Genomic DNA, 21,040 nt, shown 5'->3' with positions numbered 1-21,040 from the left:
AATGTAATATTTGTAAAGAGACTTATATACATGCACCTAGTTTGGAGCGTCATCTAAATACTTACAATTATGAGATGCATTTCTGTTGTGACATTTGCAGAAAGAAATTTACAAGGAAAGTCGAATTTGAAACTCATCGAAAGACCGCTCATCCCCCGAGAGGAAAACATCGATGCAATATTTGCAAAAAGACATTTAAATCAGAAGATCGTTTGAAAAGACACGTGGAGTTAATTACCGATACAAGCGTTAAGAAATGTGATATTTGTGATAAAAAATTTTGCACGAATCTTGCACGAAGTGTTCACGTTCGAAGCCATCTTTGACCGTAGAATTTCTCTTGTGAAATTCGTTGAAACAAATAAAATGCTATATTTTTAAATAACGTCTAAGTTAATACAGTAAATATATTATAAAATAACGAGCAACACGTTGAAATGTTTAATAAACACTTTACTGATTATTTTTATGTCAGTCATTTCGTTTATAACAATTACAATCAAAGAAATTATTTGTTATGTAGCCCTTTAAAATATCTTTAAAAATTACTTTATCTCGTTGTATTTTCATTGTTTTACTTAAACTTAGATTTAAAAATAAAGTTATAAAATTGGAATTAAATTAAATTAGTTATTGTGTGGAGAAATTCATAAATATTTCTGTACGAAATTCATTTTCAATTAAATAAATGATGTTTAAACGCTCCAAAATCCTGCTTCTATGAATTTTTTTCTTTAAGATTTTCTGAACTTTCTTCTTTAATTGAATTGAATCTGTTATTTATAACTATTTGATGAATATTGAATTATTTTATCTTGAATAGAACTTGCGTAAATTTACATTTTTTGTTATCCGGATGGGCAAAAGCGAAAACAATGACCGTAATAATCCTTGAACTGTTCTGTGACAAAAAATAAAAACAAAGCAAAAAACAAAAACAAAAAGAGCAAATTATAAAATAGAATCTCCTGTTTGATATTTAAATTTATACTTTTCCTGCTGTTATATAGTATTAGGTACCTGTATTTTGTATTAGGTATGGGAAGCTGGCCCCTATTTAGGTACGCCTAAATAGGGGCCGCCCCAGAGAAGGCAACGGGAAACCACTCTGGGTACTAACTTTCCCTAGTAACGCCTTGGCGTAGTTACTAACTGCTTACTAATCTGCGCCGGGTGTGGCCGAGGTCGGGAAAATCCTGATAAGGCACTATGAGAATGAGAAATAAGGGCCAGCTTCCCATAAAAGTCCCACCGGAAGACATTCTATCTCCCTTCGTGTACTTTCAGGCCGTCTTCTATAAGGCCAGCTTTTCCGTCGCCTTGCAATCTATCTCCTGTCTCTTCTTTCCTTCGGAGTATAAACGAATAGCAATACACTCCTCTGTACTCAGGAAAGGAAAAAAAACGAAAAAATTAGAATGCCGGCTACCATTCGAAAATAATTCGAAAAGACACTTACATAGAAAACAATAAAGTTAGTAATAATATCCCAAATCAAACTGATATTCACTCATAAATTTATTTAACGAGAATTAATAACTTTTAAATTTAAAGGAAAAAAAAAAAGTTAAAAAATTTTAAAAATTATTTTCGATTGCGATTTATAATCATAGGGGGCGCGCTAAGTCGTTCAATATGGCGTCGGTCTTAGCGTTTTGTGCACGACTTGGATGAAAGTTCGAGTAATGTTTTCGTTTGACGTTTCGAACAGGCAATATGATATTTAATTCAGCGTTGGTAACGGAGTTTAAATATTTATAAATATTTCAAGTTTAAATGCATTTTTAGCCAAAAGTCGACAATCGCGTTGGAAAAGTTTGTGTTTACGTCACACATGCTCCCTGTGTCTGCGATCTGTAAGTATTATTTCGTCATTCTTTTAGTGTTTTTGGCCTTTTTATCTTGCTTGTAACTAATTTCGTACTGTTTTGTCATTTTCTGTGTTCTGGGATAGCACAGAAAGGTGCTAAATTAGAGCATTGTTCAGATAATTGGACATTTTCTACTTTATTTATTCTCTATAAGCTGTTTGTTGTTAGTTATTAAGTCAGTTTCGTGCACTTACCTTGTGCAGTTTACGTGTTTTCGGGCCATTTTCTGTTAACAGTAAGCTGTGGTGGGCGTGGCAGTTTTGTCTTGTCTGTTGTATTTTTGCTTTTTTTAGTATTTAAATAGTCTGCCTTCTGATTCTTTTTGATCTCTTTCATCCCTGGTTATATTTAGTGCAATGTAGACATTCTGAATACTTAATGACAAAGTTAGTAAGGCAATTGGAGATTGAAGTTCATAAACAAAACATCAATTGTCAGTATAAGTTGCATTTTTGTTGATAATGATCCCATAAAAAATTTGGTGGAACCGGGTTGAAAGGTAAAGCTCAGTGAAAACATCTAAATAAAGGAAACTTGAAGTTTGTGGCATAAGAATACTGAAAGAATACTGATTAATGTGTGAATAAAGTGTTCATTACAGACTATGCTACGGGAAATTTTGGACGAACGAAGGTCGACATAGGAAAAATAAATGTTGGCACAGAATAACACTTCGAGCTCTACTTTGTGCCTGTACTTTGTTCCTTCACTTATACTGCTCAAAGATGTTTTAAAGTTGAGCCAAATTGATGTAGATAAAATGACTTTAAGGGAATAGAGAGGCCAATTCATGACCTAAATGCCATTATTCAGTAACCAATGATAAGTAAAGTTTGCATTTTAAATTGCTGCATTATCTTGTTGCAATTGCCAGAATGGACTACAAACTTTGTCTCCAACTGGCAGAACATATACATTTTTAAGGTTTTGATACTCAATTGCCTTTTTTCAATCATTTATGAATGTTAAATTAATTTTTCTAGACCATACAAAGCATTCTCAGATCATAACTGATCTCCCTTTTTGGTGACACTAGGTAAATAAAATCTCCCTTTTCCTAATATTGTATCAATAAAATTGTCAACTGTTGGGATCATTCAAATTGAACTTTTTTTGTTTTTATCAGTCCAAATAATCATTTTGAAGTGTGTGACATGTTATCTTTGGCCCATATCAGTCTGTTTTGTTTTGATAGTGTTTTAGATATGGTGCTGCTTTTCTATTTTTATACAGTAGGAGTTTGGCTGATTTCACCATCTGGAAAAGTGTGGATTTGGAATATTAAGATCAGGCCTTTCTGCCATTTCACTTAATTATGATCCTGCTGTTGATATTTCCTGCGTAATTGCTGATTTTTGATTTCTTGTCAACTTGGAAGGCCATCCTATTTGTTTTTTCTTTCCACATTACACATTAAGTTTAATATGACTGATACAACACAACAAGATCTTTTCAGTCACTTTGCAATAGCTCTAGCAGAACTTCCAGCTTGATGTAGTGCTCTGATTTGCCACAATCAAAGGCAGTTTAGGTCTTAAGTAATTTTAACAATAGTTAGAGGTATCACAACAATTAATAATGATATAAATTTAATTATGTTTTTATTTGCAATAATGGAGTGCTGCCATCTCTTTATAGTTATCAAATTATAGGTGATAGTGAGTTTTCTTTTGATAAATTGCTCAAAAATGTAACTGGCCTTATATTTTTGCAACTCTATTATTTTTGATTGTAAATAGAATAAGTAATTCTTTTACATGTACATATATTTCTGTCAGTAGTTTTTTGTTTATGTGTGATAAAAATTTATTATTTGAAAAAGNCCCTTTTTGGTGACACTAGGTAAATAAAATCTCCCTTTTCCTAATATTGTATCAATAAAATTGTCAACTGTTGGGATCATTCAAATTGAACTTTTTTTGTTTTTATCAGTCCAAATAATCATTTTGAAGTGTGTGACATGTTATCTTTGGCCCATATCAGTCTGTTTTGTTTTGATAGTGTTTTAGATATGGTGCTGCTTTTCTATTTTTATACAGTAGGAGTTTGGCTGATTTCACCATCTGGAAAAGTGTGGATTTGGAATATTAAGATCAGGCCTTTCTGCCATTTCACTTAATTATGATCCTGCTGTTGATATTTCCTGCGTAATTGCTGATTTTTGATTTCTTGTCAACTTGGAAGGCCATCCTATTTGTTTTTTCTTTCCACATTACACATTAAGTTTAATATGACTGATACAACACAACAAGATCTTTTCAGTCACTTTGCAATAGCTCTAGCAGAACTTCCAGCTTGATGTAGTGCTCTGATTTGCCACAATCAAAGGCAGTTTAGGTCTTAAGTAATTTTAACAATAGTTAGAGGTATCACAACAATTAATAATGATATAAATTTAATTATGTTTTTATTTGCAATAATGGAGTGCTGCCATCTCTTTATAGTTATCAAATTATAGGTGATAGTGAGTTTTCTTTTGATAAATTGCTCAAAAATGTAACTGGCCTTATATTTTTGCAACTCTATTATTTTTGATTGTAAATAGAATAAGTAATTCTTTTACATGTACATATATTTCTGTCAGTAGTTTTTTGTTTATGTGTGATAAAAATTTATTATTTGAAAAAGTTAAGGTTGCATTCAGGGGCGGATCTAGGTTTTTCATATCCTACGGTGTATTGAAGTCCAATGGGGCCCCATTTTTGTTAGATTAAGAATTGCCATTGCCTTATAAGGCAGGCTGGCCATTATTATTAGTTTTTTTGTAGTATTCGAATTCTGAGACAGTGGATTTAAAATTTCAACTTGACCAATTATGTTACATTCATTACAATAAAACAAATAATACTTCAAATTATCATTATTATTTAAGGATGCACCAATAAGCAAAATGGCCAATTACTGATCAATCGGCCATGCATTATCGGCCGATACATATTAATCGGCCAATTAGTGTTAATAATTTATTGCATTAATAGTGTGAAATCCTGGAGTTAATTATACGGTTAATTATAATGTGGAAAAAAACCTATTTTTCTCCACCTGGTGTTTCCATCTCCCTCAGGTCAGGTAAACAAGAGACGATCGAATATCCTTGCAAAATCAACAATCTCTTCCTTTGTTTCTAAAATAAATCTCAACACTTAATTGTTGATGCATGGAAACTTCGACATTGTTTAAAAAGCTGAAGTGTTTCAGAAACAAAAATATATTTCTTTAACCGCTGATATTTGGAAAGCAAGTACAAACAATTCTCCTTTTTTAAGTGTAACATCCCACTGGTTGAATGATGATTTTCAGCAGGAAAGAGCTGTTTTGCAAATTGTTTCCTTTGAAGGTTCCTACACAGCTACACGAATCAGTGAACAGTTAAAAATTGTTCTTGAACAATATAAGTTGACAAGTGATAAGATATTTTTAGTACTAAGAGCTTCTGCAGCAAATCTGGTAGCTTGAATTAGGAATTGCAACTTAGAAGCATTATCATGCTTTATATATACGCTGCAGCTGACACTAAACGAATACATATTTTCTGAACAAGATGTGAAAACTATAATCACAGTTGATAGAAATATTGTCACACATGTTAATCATTCTGCTGTAGCTGTCATCAAATTGGAAGATTTGCAAGAAAAGTTAGGTTTGTAGAAACACAAATTAATTCAAGATGTTCCTACTTGCTGGAATTCTACATACTACATGTTGGAACAGCAAAAGGCCCTTGTCACATATGCTACAAATAATAAAATTCCTACGTTGAGCCCATATCAGTGGTCTCTCATTGAAAAAATTGTTCTACTTGTGAAACCATTCAAAGAAATTACTATGGAAAGCCAGCAAACGAGAAGCCACTTCATCTTCAATAATTCCCACAATAGAGACTGAAATTATTCTTATCAAAATCAAAGATCAGTACTTCCTTTAGTGGCATTAATACCACAATCAGAAGAACTAGAAAATTTAATAAAAAAAAAAGATTTGCAGCATATATAGAAAACAAGTCTTTATGCTTGTCATTTTTATTAGATTAAAAATGAAATTTCAAAAAGAGGATATGGTAAAGGAAATAAAAATATGGGCAATTGATAGCTTAGAAGATGTTGATAATTCAAAATCTCAATAAGAATTAAATTCTGAAGCTTCTACTTCTGGAGGTGATCAAGATGGAGGTGAATCTCTAAGTTTTTCTGATTTATTTCATGAATTAGCTTCTGGTAAACAAAAGAATGAAGAATAGCATGNCAATTTCTTATTAAATAATCGAACTTCCTTTACTTTTCTTATTATTTTTATAATATATATTTAAATTTTAATCGTTAATTTATTATTTATAGATTATTTTTGAATGAGTTTTGTAGATTAATTTATATAATATCTAAATCAAAAATTCAGTCGATCGATTCCTTTTTTTTATATTTATTTTCTTCCTGTATAAAGTTTATTTCCTTTTTGTTTTTGTTACTTTTTCCACTCAGTGAATGTTGAGAGGTTGAAGAGCAACTAAATAAATATAAGGTCTAATAGAAGATCAGTGTGATCATTGATGAGGCAAGCAGAAAATGCTGTAACATATAACTGTAATTTAATTTATCTATGCGGCTATAAATTAGATTAAAATTATTTAAGATATTTACTTCATTTTAATCAAATTTATAAGCTTAAATATTAATTTATTTTATATTTAAAAATTAGATTAAAATTTATGTATCATCATTGCATCTTACAGACTTGAAAGGTACTGATATAAATAAGTTATTTTATAATTGAATTTTAAATTTTATAGGTGTTTTAGTTCGATTTAAAATATATATATATATATTTTATACTGTTCTATTAGCGGAATTAAATGCTATTTAGTTCAGCAATATTTTTTTTAACGTGCTAAAGAAAATCTTAACATCCTTTCACCTATTGAATCCTAAACGGAGTGTCTGTCTGTAAGCGCAGATATATAACCTAGAAAAAACTATAACCAAAGATTGAATCAGATTCTCTAGGGAAGAACATTGGATTGTAAAGCAGATAAACGACATCGTTTACCGAATTTTTTCTCTTATAACATTTTTCCAGATGCAGTATCAGAGGTTTCTCACGAGAGAAGTTACTCCCTTCATCTCTTTTTACATCCTAATCTTCATAATATAAACCTATTGAAATTAAAAATAAATATTATAACTTATTTATTTATTTTGGAAAATTAATAAGTAAGTTATTTGTATGTTTACATTGGGTTAATTTACGATAGTTACGACGTTGTATTAATTTTAGGGTATAGAACATCGTTTAAAAAACATAAACTCTATAGTAAATTAACAATTATGCCAATTTAAAAATCATTTTTATATAAATTTGCTTACAACCTCGTGAATTCTGGTAATAATGTAAAGATATTTATGTAAAAACAGTAAATTTTTAGGATGGAAATTAGATTTAAAAAAATCTCATAATTAAATATCTTCTTGGAAAATTCAGATATAATCTGATTAGATCTAATTCCTGTTATAAAATAATAAATTTATATTAGCTCTTAATTTATTTATTTTTAATAAAAAAATAGAGACAACATTAATTTATAAATATATTAGTCTCTATATTAATTAAATATACTAAATAATTCAATACAATTAAATCTATTTATTTAATTTTAAGTTTGTGTATTAAACAGTGTTATAAATATGTATACATAGATATATAATTTAATTTAAGATAATGCTTTTTAGGTATGAGAAGCATCTTGATAGAAAAAAAATTCCTAAATTTGTAAAATTTTCTTATAATACAGCGTGGCCCAAATATTAGTTAACCTGACATAATATTTCAAGATCGGTTTTTGGAACATTAGGATTATTTATAAGCGATGATATACAGTTTCAACGGTAAAATTACTTTATTTTTTTTTTACTAATTTCATTCACGCAATTACCTAGAAGTCCCGGGTCTAGGAGGCCTGGGACTTCTAGGTATGAGCATCAAGTCTCTAGTGGGAAATCCGGCACTGGAAGTTGTCAATTTATAAAATTGTATTGAAATTTTAAGATTTATTTTCCATATAATCCAATCCAAATTACGCTTTATTTGTAATACGGCAATTGCCTGTTACAATGGGAGAACCATAAACTTAAATAATATAACATATTACATAGTATTATTACAATAATATTTTCCTTCTAATTATTTACAAAAGTTTTAACGTAATTGTATAATTACGTTAAAACTTTTGTAAATAATTAGAAGGAAAATATTATTTAGAAGGAAATAATTAGAAGGAAAATATTATTGTAATAATATGATGTAATATATTACATTATTTAAGTATATGTTTTCTCCCATTGTAACAGGCAATTGCCGTATTACAAATAAAGTGTAATTTGGATTTAAGAGCTTTATTTGGCCCAATGGAGAAAAAGAAGCAGCGAAGACAAGCAATTTCTTTGAAAATGAAAATCTCAATTTTAGATCACTTAGCAAAAGAAGAAGACTCTATGGCAATTGGGAAACATTTTAATTTTGGCAAATTTATTATACTATAAGAGAAATGAAAAAGAATGACGTCACAGTAAGAAAATCTGTATTTCTAGCACTAAACTAAGTGCCATATTATCATTGTATGTCTGAACTTTATGTCACATGATACCTGATTGATCAGTTATATATTATTAAATACTAATATCTATTATTATGTTAAAATGAACTATTACTTTATAAATATTCAATATTTTTAAATAAGACGTACAAAAGGACCACATAAGAGGTGGTCAGTTCTGGAATGAGTTATTAATCATATACAGACTCCTAGATGTTTTGGTAGCTTGGTGTCATTATTCTCTCTTGTTTCAAATCTATGTGAAAAAGTGACAAAATGCCTATTGCATAAGTTCAAAATGATCTAATGAATTTATTCAGAATTTAAGTAGTCTATAATATTCTTGGTGGTCTATAATAACTAAATAATTTCAATTTTATCCAAATTGGTACATTGATCTTGGAGAATTTTGCAGATGTCTGTTGAGGTAGTATGAACTTTGTACAGCTTGAAAGAGATCTTACAAACGAACTTGAGAAATGAACTCAAGAAACTTATTATTAGATAAATTTCATAATAAATAACAGATGGTATGCAGGGAATATATTTCATTAAAAACAGTTTCATTTTATTCTTAAAAGAAAATATCAAAATGTTGACTCTAGTTAGAATGGAATTATTTGAATTACAAATAACTTGAAAGCTGAAGTCAATGCAAGCAATTTAAGGAGTGACGACATATGTTTTGAATCACACATAAACCAATTCTTATTTTCATATTCATATTGTATCACAATTCTTTACATTTTCAATTAAGTGAATAAATCACATACACGACACACTTTTGAACACTTACCCAGCAACATCTGTCAAAGATGTTGCTGTCAAGCTTGGAATCTGTCAAAGATTCCAAGCTTCGTTATTTTAAATTGGAGTGTTAGTTTGTGTGATGATGTGCCATCTGCAGGTTTTAAATTTTGAAAATTATGTGACGATCAGAATTTCTGTGATCATGTATTTTCTAACTTTGGAGTATGTGATAGTTTATATTGTGACTTGACATTTCTAACAAAGTCAAGCCTATCAAGGAACTCAAAAATATTTATTTAAAAGAAAGATGTTGCTGGAAAAGTGCTCAAAGGTGTGTTTTTTAATGGAATTTAAACTCTCTATCTGCTTTGATTCTATTAAACTTAAAGTGAATGAATTTCTATAATAGAACGATTAAGATAAAACATTATTATTTTTAACAAATTTATTAAATAAAAAGAATTTTTATTTTACTAGCAATATTTTTTAAGCAATCTTGTATAAAATTCAGCTTTTCTATTAATATAATGCAATTTTTTTTATCATTTCAGTTAAATAATTATGGAAAATCAGTATCAAGGAGTAACAGAGAGTTCTAATATTTGGAATAATTCTGGTTGTAATAGTGAAGGTAAGATGATTAATAATATTTATTAGATTAGAAGAATAGTTAAACATATAATCATGGTTGTACAGTGGGTGATCGGTTAATGAACATAATCCGTTCCAAGACTTTGTTCGCTATTAGAATTGTTCATTAACCAATTATTGATTTACCATAGGTTTTAATGGGAATTTAATTAATTCGTTCTGGAGACCGCTAAAAATAAAAAAATATATACTTTCTTACTACGTTTATTTATACGTAATAATAAAAATACATACATGCACAGTCTTGCGTTTTTATTAGTCATGTTTTTTCTGTTTGAAAGTGTTAAAGAATCTAATGTCCATAGCTTTTCTCTCTTCTTCAGGATTTTACATAAGTAATTAATAGGATTGCAATTGTAGAAATCCCCAAGCCTCAACCTAGTTTGGATGCCTTTCTAAGACCGTTGTTCTGACATCTTCCCACTTCTTCAAAAGATCTTTAATAGCAAATATTGGCATTAATCCTCTTTTTCAGAAGAAAACATATCTCGCCGAGTATCTTGGTGTTTTTCATTCAAGAGTTTTTGACGTTGTTTTGTCGTCAGATCCGTTTCAGGTTCCATTATGAACTCTTCGATGTTCATTATTTCTCAGATGTAACTTTTATTACTCCTTTAGCTGCTTGAGTCTTCTTGATTATACAGTATTTTTCTTAAATAAGATTGAACTACGGCCTACTGTAGACCTGTTCACGCCATACTGCCCCACAACATTAGGCATCTTCTGCCCACTTTCTACCTTTGCTATTATACTCTCACCTTTTGAAAAGAAAAAAAAAAAACAGATGCAAAACTTAACTTGTGCCTACCTGACAGTCTCGTGAATACATAAAAGAATTGTTTTGTCAGAAAAATAAAAGGCTGGAATTACAAGGGAGAGTTTCAAAGTTCGGAGGAATACTATCCGATTGTATATACCGGCTTGAGCATCGATGTCGACGTCTCCCACACTCCGAAAAGTTTCAAATTGTTGCCTGAAGACAAGAGAAGACCAATTGGTATTCATTATTTTACGTCGCTTCTTCTTGTGTTCGTTGTCCGAAGATAAAAATTTTTCGCAAAAGTGTTCGTTATCCGATCTGTTCATTAACCGATCACCCACTGTATTTATATACAACCATGATTATATAAATAGAAATGTTAATTTGATAACATCAGTTTTTTTGAGAAATAACCAGTTTAAATTTGTAAAAAGTATAATAAATGTTGGACTTTTTAATAAAATGATTTTATAACTTTTTTCATGAAGCTATTTATCATTTAAACTTTAGCGTTAATATTTTATGAGGAGGTCCAGAAGAAACANGTAAAAACTATAATAAATGTTGGACTTTTTAATAAAATGATTTTATAACTTTTTTCATGAAGCTATTTATCATTTAAACTTTAGCGTTAATATTTTATGAGGAGGTCCAGAAAAAACATTATATTTTCATGTTGTGGAAAACTTACTTTTTGATTGGGTTTTTTAAAATCTATAGAAATATATACTCAAATCTCACTAGAATACAGTTTGTAATACATTAATTCATAATAATAATATAATACTATGTATTACATAATTCAAGATGCTAGTTTTTATCTTTTCCCAATAAAAGGTTTAAGGTAAAAATATATCTCTGTTCTGGATCTCCTCGTATGATATCAGAAATGAGAAGGAAACGGTAATGTATATCTAAATGTAATTCTTATAAATTCATAGATTGGATGATATTTGAAATTGTAAGCATTTCTATTTCGTTTAGAACTGTTCTCTGTGGTATATAAGTAATTTTGTTGATTGTTTCTTAGTTGAATTTTTATAAATATATATCACTTTGAAGAAGTTATAACAACTTATTCAAGTACATCAAACATTGCAAAGCGCTATATGTATATAGAAACATAACCAAGTGATTACCTTAAATAATCAGGCTATAACTTTGCTAATTGGGTCCAGAAGGTGCAACTGGCAAACAAAGATTGTGGGTTCAAGCCCTGCCCCAGGCCAGGTTTTTTTTCTAGATGATTCCAAATTATATTTCATTAAATTAGTGGAGTTATAGCATGATTATTTAAGGCAATTGTTTGGTTATGTTTCTAACAACTTATTCTTGGGGAAAATTATATCATTTAAAACAGTGATTGCCAAACCTTTTTGAGCCACTGTCCTCTTAGTTTCATAAACTTACATTCAACACCTCATCCCATTTTCCCACCTGTGAGAAAGGCTTGGAATTATTCTTAGAAAAGCTTTTCTACCAACCTCACCCTTTGTGTTCTTACTGTACATTGTTGTCAACATCTAGAAACCATTAAATGTTTCTTATTTCCCATTCTAACAGGGAAAAGGTAAAGATTGTCAGTGATCCAAACCCTTGCCTATGGTTACTGTTTGGTCTTATCCCCATTGCTTCTTTTTACCCCTTTAGATTTACTCATAACTCCCTGGGGTAGTAGCAGCCACTTTAGGAAGTACTGATTTAGGATATATTAAATCAATTGCTGATAGACAGACTACATGTATCTGCAATTGTGCCATGTAATATTGAATTTTATTATTCAAGAATAATTCTATAATATTAATCTTTTATACAATACTTCAAATATTTTTCCAAAATTACTTTAATTTTAATTAGAAGCAGAAATATATTTTTAAAAAAGCAGCCATGATTCTAAATTTCTAATTGATGATTCACAAATTCTGTGATTTCTTAATTGAGAATATCAGAGTTGAAGAGGAATTTGACTTTCTGTCTGGTGACTGGAGCTCGGTTTGCATGATACAATAATAAATATATATTATAGTATATATTTTTCACGTATGTAACGAGGAGTGGTGTTTCACACACTCTTCTGCCCCCTGTTCTCTGCTTGCTGCCATTAGACTAAATTTAAAGATTTAAAGTAAACAGCATAAGTACACATCACAAGCAATTGACAACTGGATGAAACACAAAACAGATGCAGCAGACAAGTACTACACCATGTGAACAGCCATGAGATAAAGAGTAAAATATAAAATTTAACTTTTTTCCAAACATTGCAACATGCATTACTAGTTTTTATATGACGTATTATAAGCTGGTATACTGGTATTGTATGACAGCTTCTTGTACAATAATGTGTTGCTAGTAAGCTTGGGCTATTGTTTTTTTAGAGTAGTCTACCTAGAATATGATAATTCTATTGAAGCTATTAGCAATGCAGATAACTCACACCCAGAAATTTTTTGGTAACCTACCTGATTTTTATATATGTAATAAGCCAAACAACCAACAATTACCTGATTTTATCAGGATTATTTTAAATTTAGAAAATTCTGAAAGAAAAGAATTGGCCCGGAGAGGGACTCGAACTTGCAAGTGGTGCTTACTGTGTGGATACATTGCTAGTTACACTACCCAAGCCTCCAGTCCGATATTTTATTCCAGATATATTTAAACATGAGATAACCATCATTTAAATATATCTGGAAGGGGAGAACAGACTGGAGGCTTTTAGTGTAACTAGCAATGCATCCACATGGTAAGCAGAGGTTGCAGGTTCAAGTCACACTCTGCTGATTTATTTCCTTTTGCAGAATTTTCTGAATTATTTAATTTAATTATAATTATTAAATCTAATAAAAGATGATACCTAATTCCTCCCTCTAGTGACAAAGTATTTAGTAATTGATTTAAAATAATGCAATACAATAGCTTCATATAATCTGGTAATTGTTTGCTTATTATATATGTACTGTACTGTAGATTGGACATGTAGATATTGGTTTATATATGACTTTTATATAGTTTTCATTGAAAATACTACTACTATGATTATATGCTTTTAGACTTGTAAACAAATTTCAGCACAAAAAGTAAAAATTCAGTAAAATTATTTCTCTTAAGCTATTCTTTCATTAATAAAGTCTAATAATTTCATTTATTGACATTCGTATTTAAATTAGTTACAATTAATGCAAGTATGAATCGGAATGATTTCTATAAATAATTTATTGATGAAATTTCCATTGAAAAATAATGGGTTTGAAATAAAATTATTTATTATAATTATTTCTATCAACTAATATACTTCTGTAAATATGTATTGATGGATGTACAGTAAATTGTTTTCACTGTTTGTTTAGTTATATTTTTTATAATTCTACCTCTTACTAAGAGGGCTTCTTATAGTTAGCCCCCAATGGGGCGGCCAGGTGGTGAAAGATGGGAATCAACATATCTAGATGGACCACCACCTAAAAATTCCTGGAGCGTTTTCAACCCATCCACATTTGATGGTAGGCTGCCACCTTGATTGCTCAGCAATCTTGCTGTTTTTCACTATTTATGGATATTTCTGTACTTTTGTTTTTGTGATCATTGCTGTTTAACATTTACAAGAGTCAACTGCTTCAATATTATCTTACTCTTACTTCTCATGTTATTTTCTATTAAAACAATTCCAATCTTTAAACTAAACTGTGATTTTCCTTTAAATGTTATGGTCTTCTGTTTTCTATCATAGATCATGATTTTTTGCACTTTCATCTCTTGGCGTTAAGAGGNTTCTGCCCCCTGTTCTCTGCTTGCTGCCATTAGACTAAATTTAAAGATTTAAAGTAAACAGCATAAGTACACATCACAAGCAATTGACAACTGGATGAAACACAAAACAGATGCAGCAGACAAGTACTACACCATGTGAACAGCCATGAGATAAAGAGTAAAATATAAAATTTAACTTTTTTCCAAACATTGCAACATGCATTACTAGTTTTTATATGACGTATTATAAGCTGGTATACTGGTATTGTATGACAGCTTCTTGTACAATAATGTGTTGCTAGTAAGCTTGGGCTATTGTTTTTTTAGAGTAGTCTACCTAGAATATGATAATTCTATTGAAGCTATTAGCAATGCAGATAACTCACACCCAGAAATTTTTTGGTAACCTACCTGATTTTTATATATGTAATAAGCCAAACAACCAACAATTACCTGATTTTATCAGGATTATTTTAAATTTAGAAAATTCTGAAAGAAAAGAATTGGCCCGNCAAATCTTACTAGAATACAGTTTGTAATACATTAATTCATAATAATTATATAAACTATGTTATACTCCTACAAACCTTTTATGGTGCGGCTGTCGTCATCAACGGGCATGCACATTCCTTGGAAGCAAAAAGTTTTATTTTTATTTAGATTTTGTTTGTCATATATAAGCATCTGCCACGCTTATATATGACGATTTCCGTTTTTCACCTGATGAAGAACCTTAAGTTGGTTCGAAAACGTTTGTGAGAGCTTTTTATTGTTATTTTTATTTAATGTCGCGCTGTAAAAGGTTTGTAGGTGTATAATTTTGTATTTCACAGTGTTGTGATAAAGTTTATTAATACTATGTATTACATAATTCAAGATGTTAGTTTTTGTCTTTTCCCGATAAGAGGTTTAAGGTAAAAATGTATCTCTGTTCTGGATCTCCTCGTATGATATCAGAAATTAGAAGGAAACGGTAATGTATATTTAAATGTAATTTTTATAAATTCATAGATTGCATGATATTTGAAATTGTAAGCATTTCTATTTTGTTTAGAACTGTTGTCTGTAGTATATAAGTAATTTTGTTGATCATTTCTTAGTTGAATTTTTATAAATATATATCACTCTGAAGAAGTTATAACAACTTATTCAAGTACATCAAACATTGCAAAGCCTGATATGTATACAGAAACATAACCAAGTGATTACCTTAAATAATCAGGCTATAACTTTGCTAATTGGGTCCAGAAGGTGCAACTGGCAGAAGGTTTATATATGACTTTTATATAGTTTCCATTGAAAATACTACTACTATGATGATACGCTTTTAGAACTTGTAAACAAATTTCAGCACAAGAAAGTAAAAATTCAGTAAAATTATTTCTCTTAAGCTATTCTTTCATTAATAAAGTCCAATAATTTCATTTATTGACATTCGTATTTAAATTAGTTACAATTAATGCAAATANATATAAATTTTGAAATATTTTACACTATAAGAAATATTTTCGTATTAGTTTGTTCAGTTATTGAAAAAGTATGTAAATATAATCAGTTTTATAAAATTATTTCCAAAATTTAGATCTATTTTGTATTAAACAGGAATTGTAAAAACTGCATTTATACATTCAAGGTGTATCAGGAGGAAAGTAAATATTTTGGAATACAATTTCCTATAAGCGGAGTAAAATGCCAAAAATGTCTTTTTTCTGGAAATGAATGGTTCTCAGAAAAATGCACAAATGTCAACAGTTGTACTGAGATCTGAATCATACTCTGTAGAGTATGTTGAGTTGTATATGTGACTGTATGAAGCGTGAGGTGTATCTAAGAAGATTCAGTTCATCTCATGATCTGCTTATTGTTCTGATGACAAATGCTGTTGCAATTATCAAAGATGATATAGACACATTTGAAGTACACAGTTACTATGACTCTCTCAACATCAATGCTGAGGGGTTGCTAGCTCCATTCTTAATGGATCATAATCAGGTTTGATGGACTGTGCGATGGAGTTCAATTTTAAGTGCTACATTAAGAGATGGCATATCATATTGGGAAANAAATTCCTGGAGCGTTTTCAACCCATCCACATTTGATGGTAGGCTGCCACCTTGACTGCTCAGCCATCTTGCTGTTTTTCACTATTTATGGATATTTCTGTACTTTTGTTTTTATGATCATTGCTGTTTAACATTTACAAGAGTCAACTGCTTCAAATTATCTTACTCTTACTTCTCATGTTATTTTCTATTAAAACAATTCCAATCTTTAAACTAAACTGTGATTTTCCTTTAAATGTTATGGTCTTCTGTTTTCTATCATAGATCATGATTTTTTGCACTTTCATCTCTTGGCATTAAGAGGGTGTTTATTTCAAACCCACCGCAAGTTCTGCCAGGTTCAATATATTCAGGACAGACCAAAATCCTGGGGTGTTTTTATGATCCAGATACAATCCTAGGTCCTCAGAGAAAAACAGACTAATGCTTAACTGCCTTGACCATCCAGCTGGCTGTGTATTGTGATTATGCAGTGGCAGATTGCTGTGTTTTGGTTTGTAACCACAAATCAAGTATATAATAAAAGCATATAATTTTATGTTAATGAATTTTCTGCCAAATTATAAAAATAAATTTTATGTAATTCTTTTAATTGTTTGTTTACAACTTACTTAAGTACACAAATTTCTTAAATTTCAAAATAGATTGTAAGAAAGAAGAAACAGAGAGGAATTTTGATGCTAAATATCTTATTAAATCAGAATGTCGAGTTGTTTTGAAGAGATTGAATATTAAAGTAGAGATTGAAGATGGTAAAGAAGTTATTTTCCTTCCAGATGAATACAAACACTTAAATGTAAGTAATATAAATTTTGAAATATCTTATACCAGTGTTTTTCAACCTGTGGGTTGCGACCCCCAGAGGGGTTGCAAAGCCTTACACGGGGGTCGCGGGTAAAAAAAAAAGACAAGTAGTGTAGTGTAGTGTAGGTCCTACACTACACTACAATAAAACAACATAAAATTCCGTTGAGAAGGCTGGGCCTGTTTATTTTACAGTACAATTGGTTTTTTGATCAGTATTTAGGTCTCAACAGAAAGAAAATTAAATACATAGTTTTTAAAGTCACTGATATAATTTTAATATGGCACTGGGGTTGCCAAAATTTTTTAACTTTAAAGCGGTCGCATATTGAAGAAGGTTGAAAAACACTGTTTTACACTATAAGAAATATTTTTATATTAGATTGTTCAGTTATTGAAAAAGTATGCAAATATAATCAGTTTTATAAAATTATTTCCAAAATTTAGATCTATTTTGTATTAAATGGGAATTGTAAAAACCGCATTTATACATTCAAGGTGTATCAGGAGGAAAGTAAATATTTTGGGAGACAATTTACTATAAGAAGAGTAAAATGATCAAGAGCATCCTTGTCTGGAAATTAATGGTTCTGGGAAAAATGCACAAATGTCAATAGTTGTACTGAGATCCAGATCCTACTCTGTAGAGTATGTTGAGTTGTACATGTGATTGGATGAAGCATGAGGTGTACCTAAGAAGATTCAGTTCATCTCGTGATCTGCTTATTGTTCTGATGACAAATGCTGTTTCAGTTATCAAAGATAATATAGACACACTTGATATACACAGTTACTGTGACTCTCTGAACATCAATGCTTGGGGGGTGGCCAGTTTGAGTAGTATCTCTAATGTCACCACTCCATTCTTAATGGATCATAATCAGGTGCAATGGACTATAAGTTCAATTGTAAGTGCTACATTAAGAGATGACATATCAAATTGGGAAACATTCATACACCTACATACTTCTTAAGATTAGTAAAACTTTTGCAGTTCTTTTATGTATTATTATCATAAATATATCTTTGAAACAGTAACATAAGATGTGTTTCTATTTCAACACCTGGCAATATTTTATCTTTATTTAGTTGATCAACTAAATAAAGATGGAATACCTCCAAGTGTTGAAATAGAAACACATCTTATGTTAGTGAATCAAAGAAATTAAGACAACATGGTTTCAGAAAAATTAAAAATAAATTTATCTCTCAAAGTATTTGCTTTTCCTCCTAATAAACCTGTGTGTTTCAGTTTCTGCATTGCAGTAGTTTTGTCCCATTCTGCCATTCTTGCTCACAATAAGTCTGGAAGAAACATGCTAAATGAATTTTTATTCTCGGCTTATTGTGCGCTTAATCAAGCTCTCAATGGATAAATTGAAATATTTTTTTATATTTGATTTATTAGTATTTTTTACTAAATCATTTGTAAATCTATTAACAATTTTAAATATATTGCTTTGTATTGTTTATTTATTATTTAGCTTATCAAGAAGATTAATTTCTTCATTCCCAACANCTTACTGTGTGCTTGATCAAATTCGCAATGGATAAATTGAAATATTTTTTATATTTGATTTATTAGTAATTTTTACTAAATTATTTGTAAATTTATTAACAGTTCTAAATATATTGCTTTGTATTGTTTATTTATTATTTAGCTTATCAAGAAGATTAATTTCTTCATTCCCAAGAAAACATTTAACAGAAATAAAGTGAACATCCAAAGTAAGCAAATTTTTATGCTTTTTTAAATATCAGAGTTATAGTATTATTGGTTTCCATTAATGTTACTGACTAAAGTGATGACAGCATTATGATAATATTATCAATACAGCACTTAGCATTTGATTTTAGAGATGGTAACAAAAATAGCAATGGATCATATCTATCTTTTTCGATTTACTTCTGTTTTAGTGTAGACATACATACATGTCTTCATACTCATAATCCAGAAAGGGTGAGCAGCAGCCAGAAGGAGACTACAATCTTATAAACTATCAATTCAGCAACTTTCCCCACATATTCCTGTCCAGACACACCACTTTTGCTTCAGACATACTCACGCCTCTTCCAGCACACATCCTCACATTCTATCTGACTCATTCTTTCAGATACTCATCCACTTGTTGTAAGATTTTCTCAGCTTACCCCTACTCTGCTTCCCATCTACCTTTCCTATGTATACTCTCTTCAATAGTTTTTTTTCTTTCATTTGCTTGTTTTAATACATTTAGAACACTACTAGCACTGGAAAGAGTTGATTTTGAAAGATTCTACCTGAGGAAGATCCTAGAAGGGGACTGAAAAACATCAGTAATGTAACAGTTTTCAAACCACATGCAAAAGCATAGTAAGGTTTGTAGATTTTACTTACGCACAAGAATTATTTTCAGACAATTTTGTAATGACTGGGAAGAAAAATAAATGATGGATGCAATCTTACATCTTATCAAACACTTGCCCTCTGCCATAAATTGATGATGTAATATGTAAATAGTCCTAATTTTAGAAAATAGCATGTTTTATTTTTGGAAGAATCAACATATTAAGCTACTGCCTTGTTTTTACAGGAAAAATAACAAACACTTACAACTATATAACTTCTAATTATACTGTAATATACTTAAATTTGAATATTGAAAAATCAGTCCATGCGTGACAATGTGCATTTCAGCTACTTTAAGTCGTACGAATGTGCAATGGTAGAAGCTTCTACTTTTAACAAGGATATCTGTTATAAAAGTGATTTGGGTGTAAAAGAGAAAAATGGATGTAAAATGTAATTTATCATATTTCTGTTAGGGTTTTTGAATGATAAATATTTGATTTTATTGTATATTAGTTTTATTTATTTTTCATAAAGGACAATATTAATAGAAATAATGATATACAGGTAGAATTTCTATTTAATATTAATTAAATTTATGTATCAGTGTGTATAAATTTATGTGCTCATCTAGGACAGCACAATATCAAAAATACATGGCGCACAACTTCAAAGCCATAAATTCTTTTTAACATATGTTCATTGAGCACTTAATAAGCATTGGACTCTGAAACCAATAAGCAAAATTTGTATACAGATGTTAAGGATTGAGAAAAGATTTTTAAACAAAATTTAGTTCAAAAACTTCCACTAGGAGTATTTTACAGGAAAATACACGAAGCAAACACAATGAAAATGCAGTTATTTGTTTTTCAAGGGACATGGTTTTTATTATTGTAAGAAATATTACTGGCTTACAGAGGTTGTGTGCAATGTATTTTTGGTATCATGCTGTGGTAGATTAGCACTGATGCATTACTAATATATACATTTAATTGAAATTAAATAGAAATTAAATTTATAGACCATATAGTACATTTATGGTTATAGTTGGGTAGGTATACTTTTTGTCTATTGTCTGAGAGGTGTTTTGTTATCTTTGCCCTGCAGATGGTCAAATGTCTCACTACTGACTCTTGCCATTAGAGCTTGATTTGTGCTACCAAGCCATTTACAATTCAGTCAAATATCAATTGTGTGCAATACACTAGACCAAAACTTGTAAATAAGTACATCGGACACAATTAATGAATGGATTCTGAACAGTGCATGAGCAAACTGTGAATGACCTGGTAGGCATGGATTGGACCTAAAGTTAGTCAAAACATATTTCTAAGTTAATGATGGTGATTGTTATAGTCTGGGTTATGCATTACATCAAATTTGATTTTGTGACAAGTTTACTTGTTAGGCAAATGAAGAATTAAACATTTTCAAGGGTGTCTTCTTCTCTTTTTAGTTGAATAGAGTCTGCAAAAC

The 21,040-nt window shown here is 30.0% G+C and overlaps 2 protein-coding genes across 3 annotated transcripts in view; both read left to right on the top strand.

Moving 5' to 3' along the window:
• The window catches only part of LOC111637857 (zinc finger protein 729-like), a 117,848-nt gene that overhangs the window by 67,155 nt on the left and 29,653 nt on the right, over positions 1–21,040 (top strand). The window lies entirely within an intron of this gene.
• The window catches only part of LOC111637861 (zinc finger protein 99-like), a 27,941-nt gene continuing 8,527 nt past the window's right edge, over positions 1,627–21,040 (top strand). The window contains exons 1-4 of one of the 2 annotated variants that reach the window (XM_023383446.1): positions 1,627–1,856; positions 9,756–9,835; positions 17,073–17,224; positions 18,894–18,960. In XM_023383446.1, the coding sequence (XP_023239214.1) occupies positions 9,766–9,835; positions 17,073–17,224; positions 18,894–18,960 (289 nt within the window). In that variant the 5' untranslated portion in view covers positions 1,627–1,856; positions 9,756–9,765. The remainder of the gene's footprint in view (positions 1,857–9,755; positions 9,836–17,072; positions 17,225–18,893; positions 18,961–21,040) is intronic. The other variant, XM_023383447.1, reaches the window with a different exon arrangement.

Source organism: Centruroides sculpturatus, unplaced genomic scaffold (genome assembly GCF_000671375.1).
Source record: "Centruroides sculpturatus isolate CEXI.00-Female unplaced genomic scaffold, Cexi_2.0 scaffold1050, whole genome shotgun sequence".
Classification (NCBI taxonomy): domain Eukaryota; kingdom Metazoa; phylum Arthropoda; class Arachnida; order Scorpiones; family Buthidae; genus Centruroides; species Centruroides sculpturatus.
Note: the sequence above shows the minus strand (reverse complement) of the source record. Positions and strands in the feature narration are given on the sequence as shown.